Source organism: Narcine bancroftii, chromosome 11 (genome assembly GCF_036971445.1).
Source record: "Narcine bancroftii isolate sNarBan1 chromosome 11, sNarBan1.hap1, whole genome shotgun sequence".
Taxonomy (NCBI): domain Eukaryota; kingdom Metazoa; phylum Chordata; class Chondrichthyes; order Torpediniformes; family Narcinidae; genus Narcine; species Narcine bancroftii.
The window spans coordinates 99,571,020-99,594,342 of record NC_091479.1 but is presented as its reverse complement, the minus strand read 5'-3'; the positions used below and the strand labels follow the sequence as shown (position 1 = coordinate 99,594,342).

General features: G+C 41.1%; 2 protein-coding genes across 11 annotated transcripts in view; one reads left to right on the top strand and one right to left on the bottom strand.

The window, feature by feature from the left end:
* xpot (exportin, tRNA (nuclear export receptor for tRNAs)) overlaps positions 1-23,323 on the bottom strand; it is a 147,151-nt gene that overhangs the window by 69,687 nt on the left and 54,141 nt on the right. The gene's annotated exons all lie outside the window — the stretch shown is intronic.
* c11h12orf56 (chromosome 11 C12orf56 homolog) overlaps positions 1-23,323 on the top strand; it is a 65,804-nt gene that overhangs the window by 1,438 nt on the left and 41,043 nt on the right. For all 4 annotated transcript variants that reach the window (XM_069904233.1, XM_069904232.1, XM_069904231.1 and 1 more), the window contains exons 2-3: positions 18,055-18,232; positions 22,192-22,273. In XM_069904233.1, coding sequence (XP_069760334.1) covers positions 18,055-18,232; positions 22,192-22,273 — 260 coding nt within the window. The remainder of the gene's footprint in view (positions 1-18,054; positions 18,233-22,191; positions 22,274-23,323) is intronic.

The window sequence follows — 23,323 nt, the reverse complement described above, 5'->3', positions numbered from 1 at the left end:
AAAATATTTTAAAAATAAAGGGAAATCATAAAATATAAGACTAAATTTCAATCCGGAGACTTCACGCTTCAGCCACAATCTTGTATTTCGTTGGGAATGAATATCTCTCACATTTCCACATGAACTGAATCCCATGCAAGTTAGTTCAAGAACTTTTATTTGGAAATTAAAAATGCATGGTGTCAGATAGCAATTTAATGATAAGATTTATTTTTCACTTTAGTACGGTACGGTGAGGGGAGTACCTAACGAAGGGCTCAGGCCCAAAACGTTTACCCTCTGAATGCTGCATGACCTCAGATTTATTGTCAGATAGAGTACATACATGACCTCACATACAACCCTGATATAAACACAAAAGTCTGCTGACACCTTGGTTGAAGTTAAAACACAATGCTGGGGAAGTTCAGCGGGTCAAACAGTCTCCTTTATATAGCAAAGATTAAGATACAGAACCAGTGTTTCGGGCTTGAGCCCTTCATTAAGGTGTATGTTTTTACTTTTACATTTAGATGCAAGGCAGAATTACCACTTTTTGGCAGTGCCAAAAACACAGACTCAAATAAATGTAAATAAACTGTGCAATACAGAGAAAAAAATAAAGTACAAAAGTAAGTGAGTCCCTGTTGAGGAGTCTGATGGTGGAGGGGGACCAGGTGTTCCTGAACCTGGGAGTGCGAGTCTGGTGGCACCGATACCTCTTTCCTGATGGCAGCAGTGAGAACAGAGTGTGCGTGTAGTGCACGCCGAAAGAATCAAAGGCTCGCTGATCCAAACCAAGGCTTTTATTAACTAAAAGACTGGAGCATATCACATGTAGGTCGACCAGTCCAGAATGATCTGAGCCTGGCTAGGAGCAACCCTTTAAGACCTGCCAGTAGGCGTGGCTACACTCTCAGCCAATCACAACCATCCTATACTACAATATAGACATAGACACATTGGTGATAGAATCCGTACTATCACAGTGTACTGGGTGGTGTGGATCCTTGATGATTGCTGCTGCTCTCCAATGTATTCAATAGTGGGGAGGGTTTTGCCTGTGATGTCCTGGGCTGTGTCCACTACCCTTTGGAGGGCTTTACCTTTGAGGGTATTGGTGTTCCCATACCAGAGCATAATGCAGTCGGTCAGCACACTTTCCACCACACATCTGTAGAAATCTGCCAGGGTTTCTGGTGTCATCCTAAATCTCCACAAACTCTTGAGAAAGTAAAAGCAATTATGTGCTTTCTTCTTGATAACATTGTTGGATCCAGGAAAGATCCTCCAAGATGGTGACTCCCAAGAACTGAAATTTGCTCACCCTCTCCACCTTTGATTTTCCCCCCCATGATTAATTGCACACCTCTGGTTTTCCCTTCCTGAGGTCAACAAGCAGCTTCTTCTTTGCGAATGACATTGAGTGCGAGGCTGTTGTTCGGCCAAGTTTTCAATCTCCCTCCTGTGTGCTGACTTCACCTTTATTTATACAACCTACCACTATGGTGTCGTCAGCAAATTTGTAGCCGGCTAGGTGGGGCATTGTCGTGCCAAGCCACACAGTCATAGGTGCTGAGTGTATTGCACTGGACCCCGGCATCTGCAGTTCTGAAGACTAATGGAATAACCCTAAAACTTGTAAAAGTACAATTTAAAGAGTGAAGGATAACAATGAAAAGATTAGTTTGCACCAAGCAAGGGCAGCTTGAGAGCACTGTTGTGGGGTTCATTCAGGAGTCTGATGGCTGTGGGGAAGAAACTGTCTTTATGCCTGTCTGTGTGTGCTTTCACAGCCTTAAGCCTTTGCCCAATGGGAGGAGTTTTTAAAAAAAAAGTTGTTATTTTGTCTGCTGATGTCCAGAAAGAATTCTTTAAGTTGTTTTTCATGACTCAACTGATTATTTGTAATAACATTGCAAGGGAGAGATCTACAATAATGGATCTCAAGTAAAGATGATTGAGTTCAGAGCCTTATGGATTTGTGCTTGGATTCCGTATATATCTTTCTGAATATTTGATCATTGTCTCTCAATCTCCTCAGGAGCTAGCAGTTATTTGTCAGGCTGAATGGTTTGCTAGGCCACTGCAGAACTACTAAGCCAAGCATGTCTTGTGGGGCTGAAGTCTGTTTGTTTGCTCCACAGTGTTAACTAAACCACCAGATAAAAGTGAAAAGAGGGAGGGCTCTCTGCTCATGGAGATGGTGCCAGGAAAGGCAAACAAATCAGCTTCCACATCCCCTGCTATGTTGAAGGCTCTGTGTCTGACAGAACTAGAAAAGAGGAGAATGCTGGAATTTGGAGGGGGGGGGGTGTTTTATATATATATATATATATATATATATATATATAAAAAGTGGCTGGAGTGGAATTCTTTGCCGAAGGAAACTTCATTAATTGTATTTGAGATGCAGAAACCATTTTGAAGACAGGAGAGTTGAAGGAGGTGTATAGAGGTCCTCAGCTGCTAGGTGGGGTATAGACGTCCCCGGCTAGGTGGGGGCATAGACGTCCCCGGCTAGGTGGGGGCATAGACGTCCCCGGCTAGGTGGGGGCATAGACGTCCCCGGCTAGGTGGGGGCATAGACGTCCCCGGCTAGGTGGGGGCATAGACGTCCCCGGCTAGGTGGGGGCATAGACGTCCCCGGCTAGGTGGGGGCATAGACGTCCCCGGCTAGGTGGGGGCATAGACGTCCCCGGCTAGGTGGGGGCATAGACGTCCCCGGCTAGGTGGGGGCATAGACGTCCCCGGCTAGGTGGGGGCATAGACGTCCCCGGCTAGGTGGGGGCATAGACGTCCCCGGCTAGGTGGGGGCATAGACGTCCCCGGCTAGGTGGGGGCATAGACGTCCCCGGCTAGGTGGGGGCATAGACGTCCCCGGCTAGGTGGGGGCATAGACGTCCCCGGCTAGGTGGGGGCATAGACGTCCCCGGCTAGGTGGGGGCATAGACGTCCCCGGCTAGGTGGGGGCATAGACGTCCCCGGCTAGGTGGGGGCATAGACGTCCCCGGCTAGGTGGGGGCATAGACGTCCCCGGCTAGGTGGGGGCATAGACGTCCCCGGCTAGGTGGGGGCATAGACGTCCCCGGCTAGGTGGGGGCATAGACGTCCCCGGCTAGGTGGGGGCATAGACGTCCCCGGCTAGGTGGGGGCATAGACGTCCCCGGCTAGGTGGGGGCATAGACGTCCCCGGCTAGGTGGGGGCATAGACGTCCCCGGCTAGGTGGGGGCATAGACGTCCCCGGCTAGGTGGGGGCATAGACGTCCCCGGCTAGGTGGGGGCATAGACGTCCCCGGCTAGGTGGGGGCATAGACGTCCCCGGCTAGGTGGGGGCATAGACGTCCCCGGCTAGGTGGGGGCATAGACGTCCCCGGCTAGGTGGGGGCATAGACGTCCCCGGCTAGGTGGGGGCATAGACGTCCCCGGCTAGGTGGGGGCATAGACGTCCCCGGCTAGGTGGGGGCATAGACGTCCCCGGCTAGGTGGGGGCATAGACGTCCCCGGCTAGGTGGGGGCATAGACGTCCCCGGCTAGGTGGGGGCATAGACGTCCCCGGCTAGGTGGGGGCATAGACGTCCCCGGCTAGGTGGGGGCATAGACGTCCCCGGCTAGGTGGGGGCATAGACGTCCCCGGCTAGGTGGGGGCATAGACGTCCCCGGCTAGGTGGGGGCATAGACGTCCCCGGCTAGGTGGGGGCATAGACGTCCCCGGCTAGGTGGGGGCATAGACGTCCCCGGCTAGGTGGGGGCATAGACGTCCCCGGCTAGGTGGGGGCATAGACGTCCCCGGCTAGGTGGGTCAGTCATGATCATGCTGATTTGCAGAACAGGCTTGATGGGCTGAATGGCCTTACCGTTCCTATTCTTTGTGTTCCCACGTCCGGCAGCATCTGTGGAAGCAAAGAGCAGATCACTGCTTTGGTTCAAGAGCCAACATCAGGACTTCTGCATTGTCCTGATTGGAGGTATCAACCAGAAACACCTCCATCTCTTTGCCTCTATAGAGGCTGCCTGACCCTCTGACTTCCTGCAGCTACTCTAGGACAAGAGAAGTCCTGGTTTAATCAAGTTTGTCATCTAATTGTACAAGTACAACCTGACAAAACAGCGTTCTCTGGTCCTCGGAGCAAAACATGCAGACACAGAACCAAACATAACACGCATTGAGAAAAGCAATATGTATGCAGAACAAATAAACATATATTAAAAAAAATAAATATTGTTTCATAAATAGTGGTCTCGGAGGGTTTGTGTGAGCTCAACTCCAGCTTAATTCACCTTTGGTATTGCCCGATTAGTAAAAAAACACAGAAATGCCGGAGGAACTCAGCTGGTCCCGCAGCGTCCCTAGGAGGTAAAGATATATTGGCGATATTTCAGGCCTGACCACTTACTCAAGGTATAAGCAAAAAGCAGGCAGGTATCTGTATTAAAAGGCTGATGAAAAGTGGAGAATAGAAGAGGGAAGAGCACAGACAATTGGACATTAATTGGACCAAAAGGTTTTCCTGCCTATGATGAAAGAATAGGAGAGAGGAAAGGTGAGATTTGATTGGGGAGGGGGTTCTTATTGGCTCTGTGAAAGGAGACAGAGGGAAAAAGAGAGGGCTAGAGGAGAAATGGGGGGTGTTGCTAATAGAAAGTGGAGAAGTTGATATTAATGCCATCTGCTTGGAGGGTGCTCAGATGGAATGCATGATGTTCTCCAATTTGCAAGTGGCCTCAGTCTGGCAATGCATGAGAGCAAGGACGGGTGTGTCGGCAAGGGTATACAGCGGGGAATTGAAATGGGTGGCCACTGGGAGATCCACACTATTGCGGTGGACAGAGCCATGAGGTGCTCAGTGAAGCCATCTCCCAGTCTGCACCCAATCTCTGCGACGTAGAGGAGACCACAACGGGAGCACTGGTTGACCCCTGCAGTAGATGACCCCTGCAGATTCAAAGTCAAAGTTCAAAATTCAGATTTATTTTCAGGTCAGTACATACATGACATCAAATACAACTCTGTTTTTTCCTGCAGGCGAGGTAGAAACACCACTTATTGGTAGTGCAAAAAAAAACAAATAAAGAAATATAGACAAATTGTGCAATACAGAGAAAAAAAAGTTCAAGAGTCCTTAAATAAATCCCTGATTGAGTTTGTTGTTGAGTAGTCTGATGGTGGAGGGGGAGCAGCTGTTCCTAAACCTGGTGGTGTGAGTCTTGTGGCACCTAGACCTCTTTCCTAATGGTAGCAGTTGAGAACAGACCATGTGCTGGTCTGGATCCTTGATGATTGCTGCTGCTCTCTGATGGCAGCGTTCCCTGTAGATGCTCTTAATGATGGAGAGGGTTTTGCCTGTGATGTCCTGGGCTGTGCCCACTCCCTTTTGCAGGGCTTTGTGCTCAGGGTTATTGGTGTCCCCATACCAGACCATGATGCAGCCGGTCAGCACACTTTCCACCACACATCTGTAGAAATTTGCCAGGGTTCCTGGTGCCAAACTGCAAACTCCTGAGGAAGTAGAGGCGCTGATGTGCTTTCTCCATGATGCCATTAGTGTATTGGTTCCAGGAAAAATCTCACGAGACTCCTGCGAATGTAAATGTGCTCACCCTCTCCACCTCTATGTTTTATTATACCTGGTGGACCCTGATATTTCTTTACCAGCAATTCAAGAATCTTTAGAAAATTATGGTCAATTATCTGGCTTAAAGGTAAATTGGGCTAAAAGTGAAATTTTGTCAATTTGTAAAGATGATTATTCGATTTATAAAAATATTACGAATTTGAAGTTGTCAAAACAAATTAAATATTTGGGAATTAATATCAATGCAGAATATCAAGATTTATATTCAATTAATTACCTTCCTTTAATAAAAAAGATTAAACTAGACTTGATTAGGTGGAAGGACTTACCTTTAGGTTTATTGGGAAGGATTAATACTATAAAAATGAATATTTTTCCTCGGATGCAATATTTATTTCAATCAATTCCTTACTTTTTAAAAAAAAGTTTTTTTAAGGATTTATACAAAGCAGTTAGAGAATTTTTATGGAAGGGAAAATTTCCGAGGGGAGCAATGAGAACATTTTTTTTTAATTTTTATTTTTCACACCATAAACCACATTGACCATGATGCATACTTTTTCCTTTTCAAATATATACAGTGCCATTTTCTCCCCCCCCCCTTCCTCCCATCACACCCTCCCTACCTCCCCCCCGTCCATTTAAAGTACAAAATCTAGGATACATTAAACCAGTCAAACAATGTTGTCATTCAATAAAAATAAACAAGAAATTCCACTGAGTCAATTCTTTTCATTTCCCTCTCCTTTCGTTAATTTAGGTAGTGAATGTCCCCGGTAGGTTTTCTCTATTGTGTTTCATGTAAGGCTCCCATATTTGTTCAAATATTTCAATATTATTTCTTAAACTATATGTTACTTTTTCTAATGGAATACATTTATTCATTTCTATATACCATTGTTGTATTTTCAAATTATCTTCCAATTTCCAGGTTGACATAATACATTTTTTTGCTACGGCTAGAGCAATCTTAACAAACCTTTTTTGTGCACCATCCAAATCAATTCCAAATTCTTTGTTTTTTATGTTACTTAGGAGGAAGATCTCTGGATTTTTTGGTATATTGTTTTCTGTAATTTTATTTAATATTTGGTTTAGATCTTCCCAAAATTTTTCTACTTTCTCACATGTCCAGATTGCATGAATTGTTGTTCCCATTTCTTTTTTACATCGAAAACATCTATCAGATACTGTTGGGTCCCATTTATTTAACTTTTGAGGTGTAATGTATAGCATGTGTATCCAGTTATATTGTATCATACGTAACCTCGTATTTATTGTATTTCTCATCGTTCCAGAACATAACTTCTCCCATGTTTCCTTTTTTATCTTTATATTTAAATCTTGTTCCCATTTTTGTTTAGTTTTACCATTTGTTTCCTCATTCTCCTTTTCTTGCAGTTTAATATACATATTTGTTATAAATCTTTTGATTATCATTGTATCTGTAATCACATATTCAAAGTTACTTCCCTCTGGTAAACTCAGACTGCTTCCTATTTTGTCCTTCAAGTAGGATCTCAATTGGTAATATGCCAGCACTGTATCTTGAGTTATATTGTATTTATCTTTCATTTGTTCAAAGGATAATAATCTATTTCCTGAAAAACAATTTTCTATTCTTTTGATCCCTTTTTTTCCCATTCTCTAAAGGAAAGGTTATCTATTGTAAAAGGGAGTAACTTATTTTGCGTCAATATTAGTTTTGGTAATTGACAATTTGTTTTATTCCTTTCTACATGAATCTTTTTCCAAATATTGAGTAGATGATGTAATACTGGAGAACTCCTATGTTGTACCAATTTTTCATCCCATTTATATAATATGTGTTCAGGTATCTTTTCCCCTATTTTATCTAATTCTAATCTAGTCCAATCTGGCTTTTCCCTTGTTTGATAAAAATCTGATAGGTATCTTAATTGTACGGCTCTATAATAATTTTTAAAGTTTGGCAGTTGTAAGCCTCCTTGTTTATACCATTCTGTTAATTTATCTAGTGCTATCCTCGGTTTCCCCCCTTTCCATAAAAAATTCCTTATTATTTTCTTTAACTCCTTGAAGAATTTCTCTGTCAAGTGTATTGGCAATGCCTGAAATAGGTATAATATCCTTGGGAAAATGTTCATTTTAATACAGTTTATCCTTCCTAATAGTGTTAATGGTAAATCTTTCCAATGCTCTAAATCGTCCTGTAATTTTTTCATTAGTGGATAATAATTGAGTTTATATAGTTGGCCGAGATTTTTATTTATTTGTATAACTAGGTATCTTATTGCTTGCATTTGGCATCTGAATGGTGATTCCTTCTTAAATTTTGAGAAATCCGCATTATTCATTGGCATTGCTTCACTTTTATTTACGTTAATCTTGTAACCCGACACTTCTCCATATTCCTTCAATTTCTTATATAATTCTTTTATTGATAGTTCTGGTTCTGTTAAGTATACTATAACATCATCCACAAATAAACTGATTTTATATTCCTTGTCTTTTATTTTTATCCCTTTTATATTATTTTCTGTTCTTATCAATTCTGCTAGTGGTTCTATAGCTAACGCGAACAATAAGGGTGATAGTGGGCATCCCTGCCGTGTTGACCTGCTTAAGTTAAATTGCTTTGATATATATCCATTTACTGTCACTTTCGCCAATGGCCCCTTATATAATGCTTTAATCCAATTAATATACTTCTCTGGTAAACTGAATTTTTGCAATACTTTGAATAAATAATTCCATTCTACTCTGTCAAAGGCCTTCTCTGCGTCTAAAGCAACTGCTACTGTTGGTGCTTTACTCCCTTCTACTGCATGAATTAAGTTAATAAATTTACAAATATTGTCTGTTGTGCGTCTTTTTTTAATAAATCCAGTTTGGTCTAGATTTACCATTTTCGGTACATACTCTGCTAATCTGTTTGCTAATAGTTTAGCTATTATCTTATAATCTGTGTTAAGTAATGATATTGGTCTATATGACGCTGGTGCGAGTGGATCTTTCCCTTGCTTTAGTATTTCTGTAATTATTGCTGTTTTACATGAATCTGGTAAGCTTTGTGTTTTATCAATGTGGTTGATTACTTCCAGGAGGGGAGGAATTAATAAATCTTTTTATTGTTTGGTAATTTTTTTATTATTTGATGTTTTATTATTTGGTAATTTTTTTATTATCTCTTGTATTTCTACTATTTCAAGTGGTTCTGTTAATTTATTTTGTTCCTCTATTTGTAATTTTGGTAGTTCAATTTTAGTTAAAAATTCATCTATTTTCCCTTCTTTTCCTTCGTTTTCAGTTTGGTATAATTGTTCATAGAATTCTCTAAAGTTTCCCTTGATCTCCTTTGGATTATATGTGATTTGTTTGTCTTTTTTCCTTGATGCCAATACCATTTTCTTAGCTTGTTCTGTCTTAAGCTGCCATGCTAGAATTTTGTGCGTTTTTTCCCCTAGTTCATAATATTTCTGTTTTGTCTTCATTATGTTCTTCTCCACCTTGTATGTTTGTAGTGTTTCATATTTTATTTTTTTATCTACCAATTCTCTTCTTTTAGTTTTATCTTCCTTCATTGCTAATTCTTTTTCTATATTTACTATTTCCCTTTCCAACTGCTCTGTTTCCTGATTATAGTCCTTCATCTTGGTTACATAACTTATTATTTGCCCTCTAATGAACGCTTTCATTGCATCCCATAGTATAAACTCGTCTTTCACTGATTCTGTATTTATTTCAAAATACATTTTAATTTGTCTTTCAATTAATTCTCTAAAATCCTGCCTTTTGAGTAGCATGGAGTTTAATCTCCATCTATACATTCTTGGAGGGATGTCCTCTAACTCTGTTGTCAATATCAGGGATGAGTGGTCCGATAATATTCTAGCTTTATATTCTGTTTTTCTTACTCTGTCTTGCATACGAGCTGATAACAGGAATAGGTCTATTCTTGAGTATGTTTTATGTCTAGCCGAGTAATATGAATATTCCTTTTCATTTGGGTGTTTCCTCCATATATCCAAAAGTTGCATTTCTTGCATCGATTTAATTATAAATTTGGTTACTTTGTTCTTTCTGTTAATTTTTTTCCCAGTTTTGTCCATATTTGAATCCAAATTCAAGTTGCAATCCCCTCCTATTAATATGTTCCCTTGCGTATCTGCTATCTTCAAAAAAATATCTTGCATAAACTTTTGATCTTCTTCATTAGGTGAATATACATTGAGTAGATTCCAAAACTCTGAATATATCTGACATTTTATCATTACATATCTCCCTGCTGGATTTATTATTTCCTCTTCTATTTTAATTGGCACATTTTTACTAATTAATATAACTACTCCTCTTGCTTTTGAATTATACGACGCTGCTGTTACGTGTCCTACCCAATCTCTCTTTAATTTCTTGTGCTCCAATTCAGTTAAATGTGTTTCTTGCACAAATAAAATGCTATATCAATTTTTTCTTTTTTCAGTAAATTTAGCAGTTTCTTCCTTTTAATTTGGTTATGTATTCCGTTAATATTTAAAGTCATATAGTTCAGCGTAGCCATTTTATACTTTGTTTATCTTCCCTTTCCGTTTCTCCATCATCACCTTTCCTTCTTATCCATTTCTGCTTTCTTGTTTTGAACACTTTATAAGACAACATTTCTAAAACATCAAAAATTTTCCTTATTCTCCTATTTAAAATTTCTTTAACCCCATTCTCCCCTCCCCCTCCTGAGTTGCCCTTTATCCCTTGTCGGTCAACCACATCTCCCCTCTCCATTTGGATTTGCGAATTCACTCGCAAACGTCAGCTGATTTTGCAGAGACCGTAACTCCTCCCCACCCAGCCCCCCTCAGAAAAGATTTCAATTTTCATATGTAACAAAGGTCACTCTTTTAATTCCCTCCTTATTCCCTCTATTCCCTTTCCCTCCCTTATTAATTCTTGTCTATACTCTATATATTTTCCTCTAAATACGGATACATTCATGTATACACCCTATATATATATATATATATATATATATATATACACACACACACATATACCCCTTTACACACATGGATATAGTTCGTGGTCATTTTTACTCTTATTACATGTCTTCATCTCTCTGCTTGTTTTGTAGTTGTTCTGCAAATTTCCTTGCTTCCTCTGGATCCGAGAATAGTCTGTTTTGTTGCCCTGGAATAACTATTTTAAGTACCGCTGGGTACCTTAACATAAATTTATATCGTTTTTTCCATAAGATCGTTTTCGCTGTATTGAATTCCTTCCTCTTCTTCAGGAGTTCAAAACTTATGTCTGGATAGAAAAAAATTTTTTGACCTTTATATTCCAGTGGCTTTTTGTCCTCTCTTACTTTCTTCCTTGCTTTTTCCAATATATTTTCTCTTGTTGTATATCTTAAGAATTTTACTAAAATGGATCTTGGTTTTTGCTGTGGTTGTGTTTTCAGGGCTAAAGTTCTATGTGCCCCCTCTATTTCCATTTCTTCCTGTAATTCTGGTCTTCCCAGGACCCTTGGGATCCAATCTTTTATAAATTCTCTCATATTCTTGCCGCCTTCATCTTCCTTAAGGCCCACTATCTTTATATTATTTCTTCTATTATAGTTTTCTATTATATCTATCTTCTGAGCTAACAGCTCCTGTGTCTCTTTAACTTTTTTATTAGATTCTTCTAATTTCTCTTTTAAGTCTTCTTCCATTTCTACAATTGTTTCTCGTTCTTCCATATTTTCCACTCTTTTTCCTAACTCTGACATGACCATTTCTATTTTATTCATTTTTTTCTTCTGCATTCTTAATTCTTCTTTTTATCTCATTAAATTCTTGTAATTACCATTCTTTCACTGATTCCATATATTTTTAAAAAAAGATACATCCATTGTTTTGCCTTTCTCTTCTTCCACTTCTTTCTGTTCTTCTTCTTCTTCTTCCTCTGGATTGACCATCTGTTGTTTCCTTGTTTTCTTTTTACCCTCTTCTTTCTTGTTGTCGTTATTGTCTGTGTTCTGCACCTGCTGCTGTGCTGCAGGTGTCTCTCTCAGCTGTGGAGATCGACTCCGCAGCTGTTCCCCCCTCCCGTCAGTGTGTTTTTTTTCATGCGCATCGCGCATGCGCGACTCCTTGCGCACTTTTACTCGGCTCTGCGAACCATTTTTGTAGTCCCGAGCCCGGGACTTCCACTGACCTGCGGGAGCGGACTTCTCTCTCCGCGGCGGGCCTCTTCGGACAGGTAAGGCCTTCACCTTCTTCTTCCGACATTCTTTCTTCTTCTTTTCTTCCCATTGTTTTCGACTTTTCTCTTCGCTGCCATTTTCTTCTCACCTTTATTTTTACTTTATTATAAATTTTACTCTTGTACCTTTGTGCTTTGTGTGTTTTTTTTTAACTTTTCGGGAGAGGGCTGGAATTCCATGACCGGCCACTACTCCATCATGTGACTCCTCACCTGGAGCAATGAAAAAATTGATGTGGGACTTTCAATTTGGTGGTTTGAGATTACCCAATTTTCAATATTATTATGAGGCAGCTCAATTTAAATTTCTTAGTGCATTAATGAATATGGAGGATCTGCCCAGTTGGGCAAAGATAGAACTGGCAGTTATTTTAGAAAAATCTCCACATGAATTTTTGTTTTGATGGAATAAAAGTTTGTTACGAACTTATGATGTACCAATATTGAAACATTTATTGAATCTATGGACGAGTAAACTTGATAAAATGGGGCTTAAAAATAAATGGTCTGGGCGATTGCCATTATATAATAATCAACTTGTTCCTTTTATGGTCTCCAATATCACTTTGAAACAATGGGAAAGGAAAGGAATAAAAAACTTATCTGATTGTTTTTTTGAAGGACATTTTTTTTCTTTTGAGGAATTACAAAGGAAATTTGGTATTAGTGGAAATTTTGTATTTGTGTACTATCAGTTAAGATCATTTGTAAAACAGATATGTGGTCAGCAAATGACTTTATTGCCCGAAACTAGCTTTGAGAAATATGTACTTTCAATACCAGAAAAGGGGTATATATCTGATTTGTATTGTATTTTACAAGAAAATGAAAGTAAGAAAGATTGGGATAAAGATAAGTTGAAATGGGAAAATGATTTAGGTTCTACAATAGCTGAAGAAGCTTGGATGGAAATTTGTCAAAACAGTATTCGGAAATTGATTAATGCTAGATTAGCGATGATTAATTATAATTTTATACATCAATTATATTTAACACCAGAAAAATTTTTAAAAATTGGTCTTAGTAAGTCAGATTGTTGTTTTCGTTGTGACCAGACAGCTAGTACTTTTTTACATACTGTCTGGTCCTGTGACCAATTGCAACAGTTTTGGAAAGGTATTCAATCTATATTTTAATAGATTATATAATATTTGTGTTGTATTAGATCCTGATATTTTTATTAGGGAATATGCAATCATTAATTGATTCAGGATTAAATGATTATCAGATTTCTTTTATCTATTTAGCTTTAGCAGTGGCCAAGAAATGTATAGCGTCTACTTGGAAAGATAGAAATATACTAACTTTGGACAGGTGGTATTTCGAGATGAAGTCTTGTTTAATTATGGAAAGGATATCTTTTTCAATTCAAGATAAGATGTCTTTTTATAAGTTGAAGTGGACTCCATTTGTTTAGTATATGCAATTAAGTTTGATTTAAGTATGTTCTTAGATGTGATATTTTAGATCTGATAAATCTTTTTTTAAATTATTTTTATTTGTCATTTTTTTTGTGTGTGTTTTTTTTTAAATACATAGTATTATTAATTTTACTAATTCTTCACTCTTTATTTTGGGGAGGGGAAGGGTGGGTTTTTTTATATATATATATAAATTTTTAGTTCTTGTATATGTAGGGGGGGTTAGGTTGAATTAAGTTAGGTTACTAATGTTGTATTGTAATTATTATTTTATTTTATATCTTTTTTTAATGTAATTTTTTTTAAATTCCTGTTATAAAACCTTTAAATAAAGTTTAAAGAAAAAAACCCCTCTCCCCCTCTGATCCCCCAATGACCTCTGGTTTTCCCTTCCTGAAGTCAACAATAGGCACCTTGGTTTTGGTGACATTGAGTGTGAGGTTGTTGTTGGTGCACCATTCATTTATATCTTTAAATTTAGATATACAGCATGGTAACAGGCCATTTCAGCCCACAAGTCTGTGCCACCCAGTTTACAATAAATTTCAAATGGTGGGAGGAAAGCGGAGCCCCTAGGGAAAACCCACGCAAATACTGGGAGAACAAACTCCTTATAGACAGTGCAGGATTCAAACCCTGGTCTTGATCGCTGGCACTGTAACAGCATTATGCTAGCCGCTACGCCAACCATGGTGCCCTGGTGTTGTCGTACAGAGCCTGGATTGGAAAATAAGTCTTTTGAGACAAAGATAGAAGAGCTCAGACTTTTCTTCTTGGAGCAAAGAAGAGATGATTTAATAAGAGGTCCACAAGATTCTGAGGTGGACAGCCAGCACATTTTTTCCAGGTTGGGAATAGCAAGCACCAGAGAACATCTGTACAAAGTGAAGGGAGAAAAGTTTAGGGCAGACATTAAGGTGGAGAGTTGAGGGCACCTGAAATGCCTTGTCGTCAGGGGTGGTGAAGGATGAAACATTAGGGGTGTTTAGGAGACTCTTAGACAGGCACATGGATGGAAGAAAAATAAAGAGTTATGAGATGGGAACGGTTTAGTATGTTTTTATGGTAGGAATATATTCAGTGACCAGATTCCGTACAATACCCCAAATGCGGTCTAACTAAAAATTTACAAGCAGCAACACAGATTCCTGACTTTAACTACCCCAGCTGATGAAGGCAAGCCATCTTCCTTCTTTACCATGATATCTACCTCTGTTGCCATGTTAAGGGAGCTATGAACCTGCACTCCCAAGATCCCTCCATTCATCCTTGCTCCCAAGGGTGCTGGTGTGTTTCCCCAAAGAACAACACCACACACTTGTCCAGATTAAACCTTGTCGGCCATTTCTCTGCTTGCATCTCCATTCCCCAACACAAACAAAACCCACCTTCCTCGTGGCTGATGCCGCCAAATTTCCTTCTGCCACCAATACACGCGGGAATATACCTACTGTTGCTGTCTTGCATTTTGGGTGGCTTCTTCTCGGTCTAAAATATCGACGATTGAGGGCCGAATAGCCTGTAGTGTGCTGTAATGTTCTAAATGGTCGCTGAACTGGGTATTATTGATAAACTGTGCAGAGCAATCCAAGTTGCTAACAATGTCCATAAAGAACAGAGCATTATGTGACCTGTTGCTAAGTGCCTTTGAGAGCCACTCTGTTTACATACAGTAAGACACTTTTAATAAGGTAAATAACTTCCTCTGGTGAATGTATTTCACTTGACATTTACTGGATGCAGGTGCTGTGAATATTTTAAGAACAAAGTCTGCAGGTCTCTGTTTCAATAATAAGCAGAATTTATTTCCACCTGCATAAAGTTGCTGCCTTTATCTGTGAGATGTTTAACTGGCGAAGAAATAGATTATTCAGTAATGCAAATGCCATCTAATTTTAGATGTTGTGCAACATTTCAATTCAAAAGCAGAAGGCTACTGTGGAGTGTTTAGCAGATTAAATATTCCACGTTACTTTCAATCTCCAATAGACACTCAGTACTAAGATATCATAAACGGCAGAAATATTTAATCACACTGTTTCTTTTTACAAGGAAATATTTCCAACCTTCATTCATTCAACGATGTTGACAACATATTAAAATATCATTTCTGCAGTGCTTCATAAGACCACTAAAAACTCTTTCAAGTCAAGGATGGAATTGTTTTTGAAGTGTGCTCATGGTTCTAGCTTTGGAATATGGCGGCTAACATTGCTGCCCAGTAATCTCCCACTTACAGCAAACTGGTAACATGAGGAAATACAGTAAAACCTCTGTTATCTAGAATTCGAGCAACTGGCAAAAAAAAATTGCAGAAAATAAATATAGTAAAAGTCCTAACATGTCAACTGCTCAGGGATTGGGTCGGTCCGAGTTTTTGGATTTTATGGATTCTCGGGCAGTATATCTGTGGTGCTTACGTAATACACACGAACACAAAAGCCGAGAGTTTGCGAGAATTCTGGATTCTCCAGTGGTCTGGATTTCAGGCAAGAGTTTGAGGTTTGCTGGCATCCGGATTTTCAGATTTTTACTGTAGGTAAAAAAAACGATGAAAGTTTAAAATTGGTACCTCTACCAGTCAGTTTGCCAATCTCACAATCTCAAGCAACCAGAAAATTCACTTAACCAGCATCTAACAATCCCCATAGATGCCAGATGCCAGGGGTTTTGGTGTACTCAGCAGATTAGGCACCACAAGTGGAGAAATTCTTTTGAGTGATGGGTGATAATGACTGGGACACTGGGGGCAACATCGTGCTTTCTATCAAAGATCTTTCCTCTGATCTTTAGCTTCCACCTCTGGAGAACGAATACAACCTTTTGACAGGGCATCCCTCTGTAGGAGGATCAGCCCGGCCATTTCTGCTTTGGTCTGAGGAGTGGGACTTGAATCCTCGGACTCCGAGTGTGCTAGAAGCAAACCTTCCCAGGTTGGCTACAGGGCCAGAGGGAAACTGCCTCCGATTTTCCTGAGACAGTGAGGGAGAGGATGTGTACTGCACCAGCTCCATTATTGCTTGGAACGCATGATCAGTATTCATAGCCCAGAGAAGGCCAGAGGTACACGGTGAAGACAGGCACCTCTTTGTTGGCGGTTTGTTCTAGGCATATGGGGCAGGGCTTTGATCATCACATCAAGACTTATTGAGCAGAGTAGATGTGCCCAGATTTTCTCTCTCTCACTAATTAATTTTTCGATATCTGGACTTCCCTACTTGTTCTCAAGAAGATGGTGGTGAACCATCTTGAACCATTGCAGTGTATGAACAGTGCAGGGTTTGGATCCAGTGACCATGAAGGACCAGAGAGGTAAATGCAAGTCAAAAGGAATGGAGGGGAACTAGCAGATGGTGTTGCACCTTGGTGGTCAAGGGTCTGTTCAGAAGTACCCGGGATGAGTAGCTGCAATGTGTTCTGCAGATACTGCAACTCACTGTCCTGTTGGTGGAAGGACGTGATGGTGAGAGGTGCAAGTGAAGTGGACAATGTCATCCCAACAGATGTCAAGAGAGCAGAGGATCCCAAAGATTCAGAAACCAGACTTTGAAGCAGAATTGGGCCATCCAGCCCATTGAGTCTGCTCTGCCATTCAAATTATGGCTGATGTATTTTTTTCCTTTCAACCCCACTCTCCTGACTTCTCTCCGTGACCTTATTTTGGTTCATTGACTGCAGTTCCTTAGAAGACTGAAGCGGGCAAGGCTACCATCCTGTCAACTTTCTACAGGAGCTCTATCCTGGCTGGCTACATCAATGTGCTACAGTTTTTGTAGAGCATTGGATCGGAGGTCAATCCATAGGATCATAAGAGTGGCAGAGAGGATCACTGGTGTCTCCTTCTCTTTCCCCCCCCCCCACTCATTGATGTGATCTAACGTGCTCATTGTCTGAGGAGGGCATGCAAAATCATTGAGGAACCCTTCCACCCTGCACACAGGATCTTTTAGCTGCTCCTGTCGGGTAAGAGATAGAGGATGATCAGAGCCAGCACCACCAGGCTGAGGAACAGCTTCTCACGAGCAGCAAGAATGCAACTCTCTGTGACTACTATTAATTCATGATATTTATTTTAATTTATCTACTGTGTGTGTGTGTGTGTGTGTGTGTGTGTGTGTGTGTGTGTGTGTGTGTGTGTGTGTGTGTGTGTGTGTGTGTGTGTGTGTGTGTGTGTGTGTGTGTGTGTGTGTGTGTGTGTGTTGCTTTTCTGTTTTGTAGATACAGTACTTGAGTAATCATCAAATATTTTGGACCACTTTTTCAGGCCCAAAAAAAATGGTCAACTTTTACACAGGGTGAGCATCTGTGATCAGGAGCTTGGAGCGTCAAGGCGGTTGGGGCATTGGGAGCTTGGAAGGGCAGGCGGCTAGGGCCAAAAAATAGGGGAGTGGGGGGGGAGTTGACTTTTACACAGGTCATTAAAAAAACACCCAATTTTTGGGTCAAAAAGGGAGGTGGGGGTCACTGTAGCATGAGTATATATATAGTGTGTGCGTTTGCATTGTGGACCAGACAACGCTGTTTCATCAGGTTGCACTAGTACAATCGGATGACACTTAAACTTCACTGAGACTCGGTGTGGACTGACCACTTCTGCCCATGGATCCTCTGAGTCACTCCAGCAGGCGATTGTTATCATCGCCCTGTTTGTGTGACAACATCTTAAAAGGTGGTGTATGATTTGGACTCGTTCCTGTCCTTGAATGCCCAATGGGAATGCAAGAGAGTGTCTGTGGTGGGACTTCTCGAGACGACTCCAGTTTGTAGCTGTTGGTTGTCCTTTAAAAGTTTTCCAGGATGTTTCCACTGACCTCTAGGTCAATGTGAGACATCTCATTTGCACCAATCTTGTCTTTAGATTGATGACTACCCGGACTTTCTGAGTGGCCAAGATCGCGAATCTGCACAACACATTCGCATCGCTTATATTTCACGGATGGAGAAGAAGCCGCCCAAAACGCAAGGCAGCAACAATAAATATATACCCGCGCATATCGGCGGCAGAAGAAAATATGGCAGCTTCAGCCATGAGGAAGGTGGGTTTTGTTTGTGTTGGGGAATGGAGATGCAGGCAGAGAAATGGCTGACAAGGTTTAATCTGGACAAGTGTGAGGTGTTGTACTTTGGGGAAACTCAACAGGGCAGTATACAGCATCCTTGGGAGCAAGGATGAATGGAGGGATCTTGGAGTGCAAGTACATAGCTCCCTGAACGTGGCAACATAAGTAGATATCGTGGTAAAGAAAGGAGATGGCTTGCCGTCATCAGGTAGGGTAGCTTGTAAATCTTTGGTTAGGCCACATTTGGGGTATTGTGTGGGATCTAGTTATTCCATGGGCCGAAGGATGTGGAGGCTTTGGAGGGGGTGCAGAAGAGGTTCACCAGGATGTTGCCTAGATTAGAGAGCATGAGTCCTGGCGAGTGACTGGACAAACTTAAGATGTTTTCGCCTGAGCATCAGAGGCTAAGGGAAACCTGAGAGAAGCTTATAAAAATGAAGAAAGGTGTTGATAAGATAAGGAGGCAGAATCCTTTTACTAGGGTAAAAATGTCAAGTACTAAAAGGCACGTTTTTCTGAAGACCTTTCTGGGTAAGTTGACAGGATAAGGTTGTGTGTCTAGTTGTCAGTAAATGAGGAACCATTCGGTGCTTCACTGAAGCAGTGCTGCACTGTTAGAAGTGCCGTCTTTTTGATGCAATATTAAACAGAAACCATATAATTTTTAAAGGTACACAGGATGATGATGAGAATTTATTATCAAGAGTACATAGAAACATAGAAAATAGATGCAGGAGTAGGCCATTTGGCTCTTCAAGCCTACACTGCCATTCAATATGATCATGGCTGATCAGTACCCGGTTCCTGCCTTCTCCCCATACCCCCGATCCTCTTAGCCAAAAGGGCCAAATCTAACCTAAAATATTGACAAGGAACTGGCCTCAACTACCTCCTGTGGCAAAGAATTCCACAGATCCACCGCTCTGAATGTTTCCTCATCTCAGTCCTAAAAAAACTTCCCCTTTATCCTTAAACTGTGACCCCTGGTTTTAGTTTTTCTATACCATGTTTAGATGCACTGAAATTTTTGCTTGCTGCGGGTACACAGTACATAAAACACACTAACAAACAATGTATAAATTACCAAAAGAGCCAAATAGATAACTATAAAGAGTGCAATTATGAATATTACAATATAATATGATGTCACAATAGCACAGACCTGTCTGCACTCCTGAAATAGGGTTAAGGTTGTATGGAATCAGAATTTATTGTTATGAACATGTCACAAAATTTGTTGTTTTCCAGCAGCGTCAATGTAAATATTTCTATAAACCACCTTCCAAAAATAAATAGAGCAAGAAAATAGGAGAAAGTGAGGTTGTGTCTGAGATTTGTTGTCTGCTCAGAAATCTGATTGCGGAAGGAAAGAAGCTGTCCCTGTGCTGTTGGGTGTTTGCCTTCAGGCTCCTGTTCCTCCCCTCTGATGGTAACGGTGTGAAGGGGGCATGGCCTGGGTGGTGGTGATCCTTGAGGATAGAGACTGCTTTCTTGATGCACTGGATGACCTCAATGGGGTGAAGACTTGTAGGGAGGTTTAAGAGCTTTATAGCTGTTGGCAAATAAGTATTCTTGAACCTAGAGGTGCTGGTCTTCAGGTTTCTGCACCTTCTGCCTGAAGGGAGCAGTGAGAGGAGGTTATGACCAGAGTGATGGGGTCCAATAAGAAGGATGTTAAAAATGAAAAATGGCAGAGTCCATTGGGTTGAAGAAGAGAGAGATTGCAGAAAACTTTGTAATGTTGGGGTAGGTCTTTGGCTGTGAGGGTATATTCTCTACCATATTTGGGAGTAAAATGGAGGTTATAGTATTCCTCTGGATCGGGCAACAAACCTCCATTTCCACGTGTCTAGAGACCCACAGGATGGTGTGTTACTGTCCTATCCACCTCAGTCCTTACAGAATTCTTCTAAAAGTTGTTGCATTGGGAGTACAAGGTTGTGATGCTTTCCCACTAGATCCCCAGAACAGTTGGACAATCCATTAAAGAGTGAAGTTAAACAAGAAAGTAATCCTTGCAGGGGTGAGAAGAGGTGTAGTCGAAGTACAGCAGGAGTGGATGGGTTTGTAGAAAATGTCTGTAGGGAGGCGTTACAGAGTGAACAAGTTAAATAAATCTTCACTGCTGCCAGAAGACTGTTGCAAAGTTTACATTTCTGTGAAGTCCTGAAAATTCAGAATCATAATTTTATTGTCATGAACATGTCACGAAATTGGTTGTTTTGCGGCAGCGTCACAGTGCAAACATTTATATAGGACTACCTTACAAAGTAAATAAACAGTGCAAGAAGACAACAAAGTCAGGCAGTGTCTGTGGTTCATTGATTATTCATGCATCTGATGGCAGAGGGGAAGAAGCCGTCCTTGTGCCGCTGAGTGCTCGACTTTAGGCTCCTGTACTGTTTCCCCCAATGGTAGCAGAGTGAAGAGGGCTTGGCCTCTTGATTAAATGGTGGGAGTCCTTGAGGATAGAGGCTGCTTTTTTTAAGATACCACCTCATGTAGATGTCCTCGATGGAGTGAAGTCTGGTCCCTGTGATGTCGCAGGCCGAATTAACAACCCTCTGGAGTTTATTGTTGTCCTGAGAATTAGCACCTCCATACCAGACAGTGAAGCAACCAGCCAGAATGCTCTCCACCTGTAGAAGTTTTTGAGTCTCCATAATGAATCTCCGCAAACCTCTCACAAAGTATAGCTGTGATTGCTTCGACGTGGAGGCTCCAGAACAGAATTAACTATGTAAAATGAGCTTTTTAGTTCTGACCCTTTTATCTTTTCCACAGCCCATTCTTTTCCAGTCCTGCTCTCTGCACATGTTCTAGCAATGAATGTACTGCCTGGCTGAGCTATTTTCAGTCTGGTTAATTAGAGAGTTCCTGCCCCGTTTCCCTTGGATTCCTTGTGCAGATTCAAGTTTCTCATTATAATCAGAATCGGGTTTATTGTCATGAACATGAGTCATGAAATGTGTGGTTTTGTGGCAGCACAAGGTGCAAAAATTACTATCAATTACAGTTTCATAAATACAGGATTTAAAAATAAAGTAATTAATGCCAAAAAGAGAAAAAGTGCAGTAGTCCATTCAGAAATCTGACGGCAGAGGGTAAGAAGCTGTTTTTGTACCTCCTTCCTGATGGTAGTGGTGTGAAGAGGACATGGCGTGGGTGGTGGGGGTCCTTGAGAATAGAAGCTGCTTTCTTGAGGCACCACCTCTGAATCCTTTGGACTCTGGCCATTTTTAACCGTTCACAATATATACTCCGGACTGGGTCCATGGGTAAACAACAGTACGGTCACCAATGTGAGCCAGTTGGTGATTGTGTATAAAACCAGTCCTGGAAAACGGGGACACAGAGTATATGTGCTTGTTGGTAGTCCCTGAAAATAAAGATACAGAGTCCAAAGAGTTAAAAGTTGTTTTTAATGGAGTGAAAGACTGGAATTTAGGACAATGAGGGGAATCTCACTGAAACATTTCTTATGTTGAAATGCTTGGACAGAGTAGATGTAGAAAGGTTGTTTCCCAAGGTGGAAGAGTCAAGGACAAGAAGGCACAACTTTGGGATTAAAGGGCATCTACTTAGAACAGATGCGGAGAAATTTCTTCAGTTAGAAGGTGGTGAATCTGGAATTTGTCGCCACAGGCAGTTGTGGATGCCAAGTCAATGGGTGTATTTAAGGAAGAGATTTATAGGTTCTTGATTAGCCAGAGCATCAAAAATTATGGGGAGAAGGCCAGGCACTGAAGCTGAGTGGGAGAATGGATCAACTCATGATTAAATGGTGGGGCAGACTCGATGGGCTGAATAACCTATTTCTGCTCCTATGTTTTAAATGCTCTTATAGAGATAGTGGTTCTGGTGCACAGACTATTTGTTTCCATTGATAACTATTTTTATAAATGCATTTAAAGAGAAAGCTATTTTGTTTTCAGTTGGCACAAAGCAGGAGCTCTCCAGCAATGCAGATGGATGCAACTCCAAGCCAAACAGGCCTCTGAGGAAATCTTCTCTCAGGTAGGAATTTTCTCAATGACCAAACCATGTAGATAGCAGAAAAGAACACACAGATTTACTTATTCCAGTGGAGCTGCTATTTTCTTGGCTTTCTATTCATTTATCTTTGGTGTTTTGGTATAGATATTCCTGAAGAGTGTTTGAGTGTGGTTGTAAAAATTTGATTTATAAATTATAGATCACCAGTGCCCCTGGATTGCCGGTGGTTCTTGAAAGCTGTGATGTGTGAGGCCTTCCTCAGGCGACAGAAAATGTAACTTTCACTTCAAGTTCATTGTGTGTAGACAGATATAGTGAAGATCTCAGTTTTACATGGTATCCAGGCATTGCAAAAATAATCAGCACTACCCGGTGCTCTGTTGGTTTCTAAACGTTCATGGTTAAAAGAAAGTCACAAGATTAATCACAACTGTTGTCAAATTGGAGGTTAGCGGGAAAACCTGAGATGCTGGGGCCAATGCTAGAGAAACTCAGCAGATCATGCAGCATCCATAGAAGTAAAAAGCAGTTGTTGTTTTCAGGCCTGAGCCTATCTCCTATTGGGTTTCTAGCATTAGGGCTTAATGGGCAAATTGTCCACTCCAGGAACTGTTTGATCCTTGGCAGGTGGATGAGAAACTGGCACAAGCAGTTGGCATGGACATGGGGCTCCTGTGCTGTTGTATGGTTCCATCACTCAGCTGCACACGAGGGGCCAGTTAACCTATTGCTGCACGCTTCCTTGGGATGTGGGAGGAAACCACAGCAGCAGCAGGAAATCCATGAGGGAGATCGTGCGAACTCCATGCTCAGTGGCTGAGGTCAGGGTTGAACCTGGGGCACTGGTGCTGCGAAGCCTTGGCTTACCTGCTCCTCCACTCTTCCACCCAACGATATGAAGAAACTTGTTATTGAAGAATGTTCCTCCTATTCCCAGTAATCCATTTGAGGGGGCCCTGTCTGGCTGCACCATTGTGTGGGATGGTAGCTGCAAAGCATTGGATCGAATGTCAATATAGTGGTTCACTGGGGTCTCCCTTTCCTCTATTGGCAATAATCACTGGAAGAGTT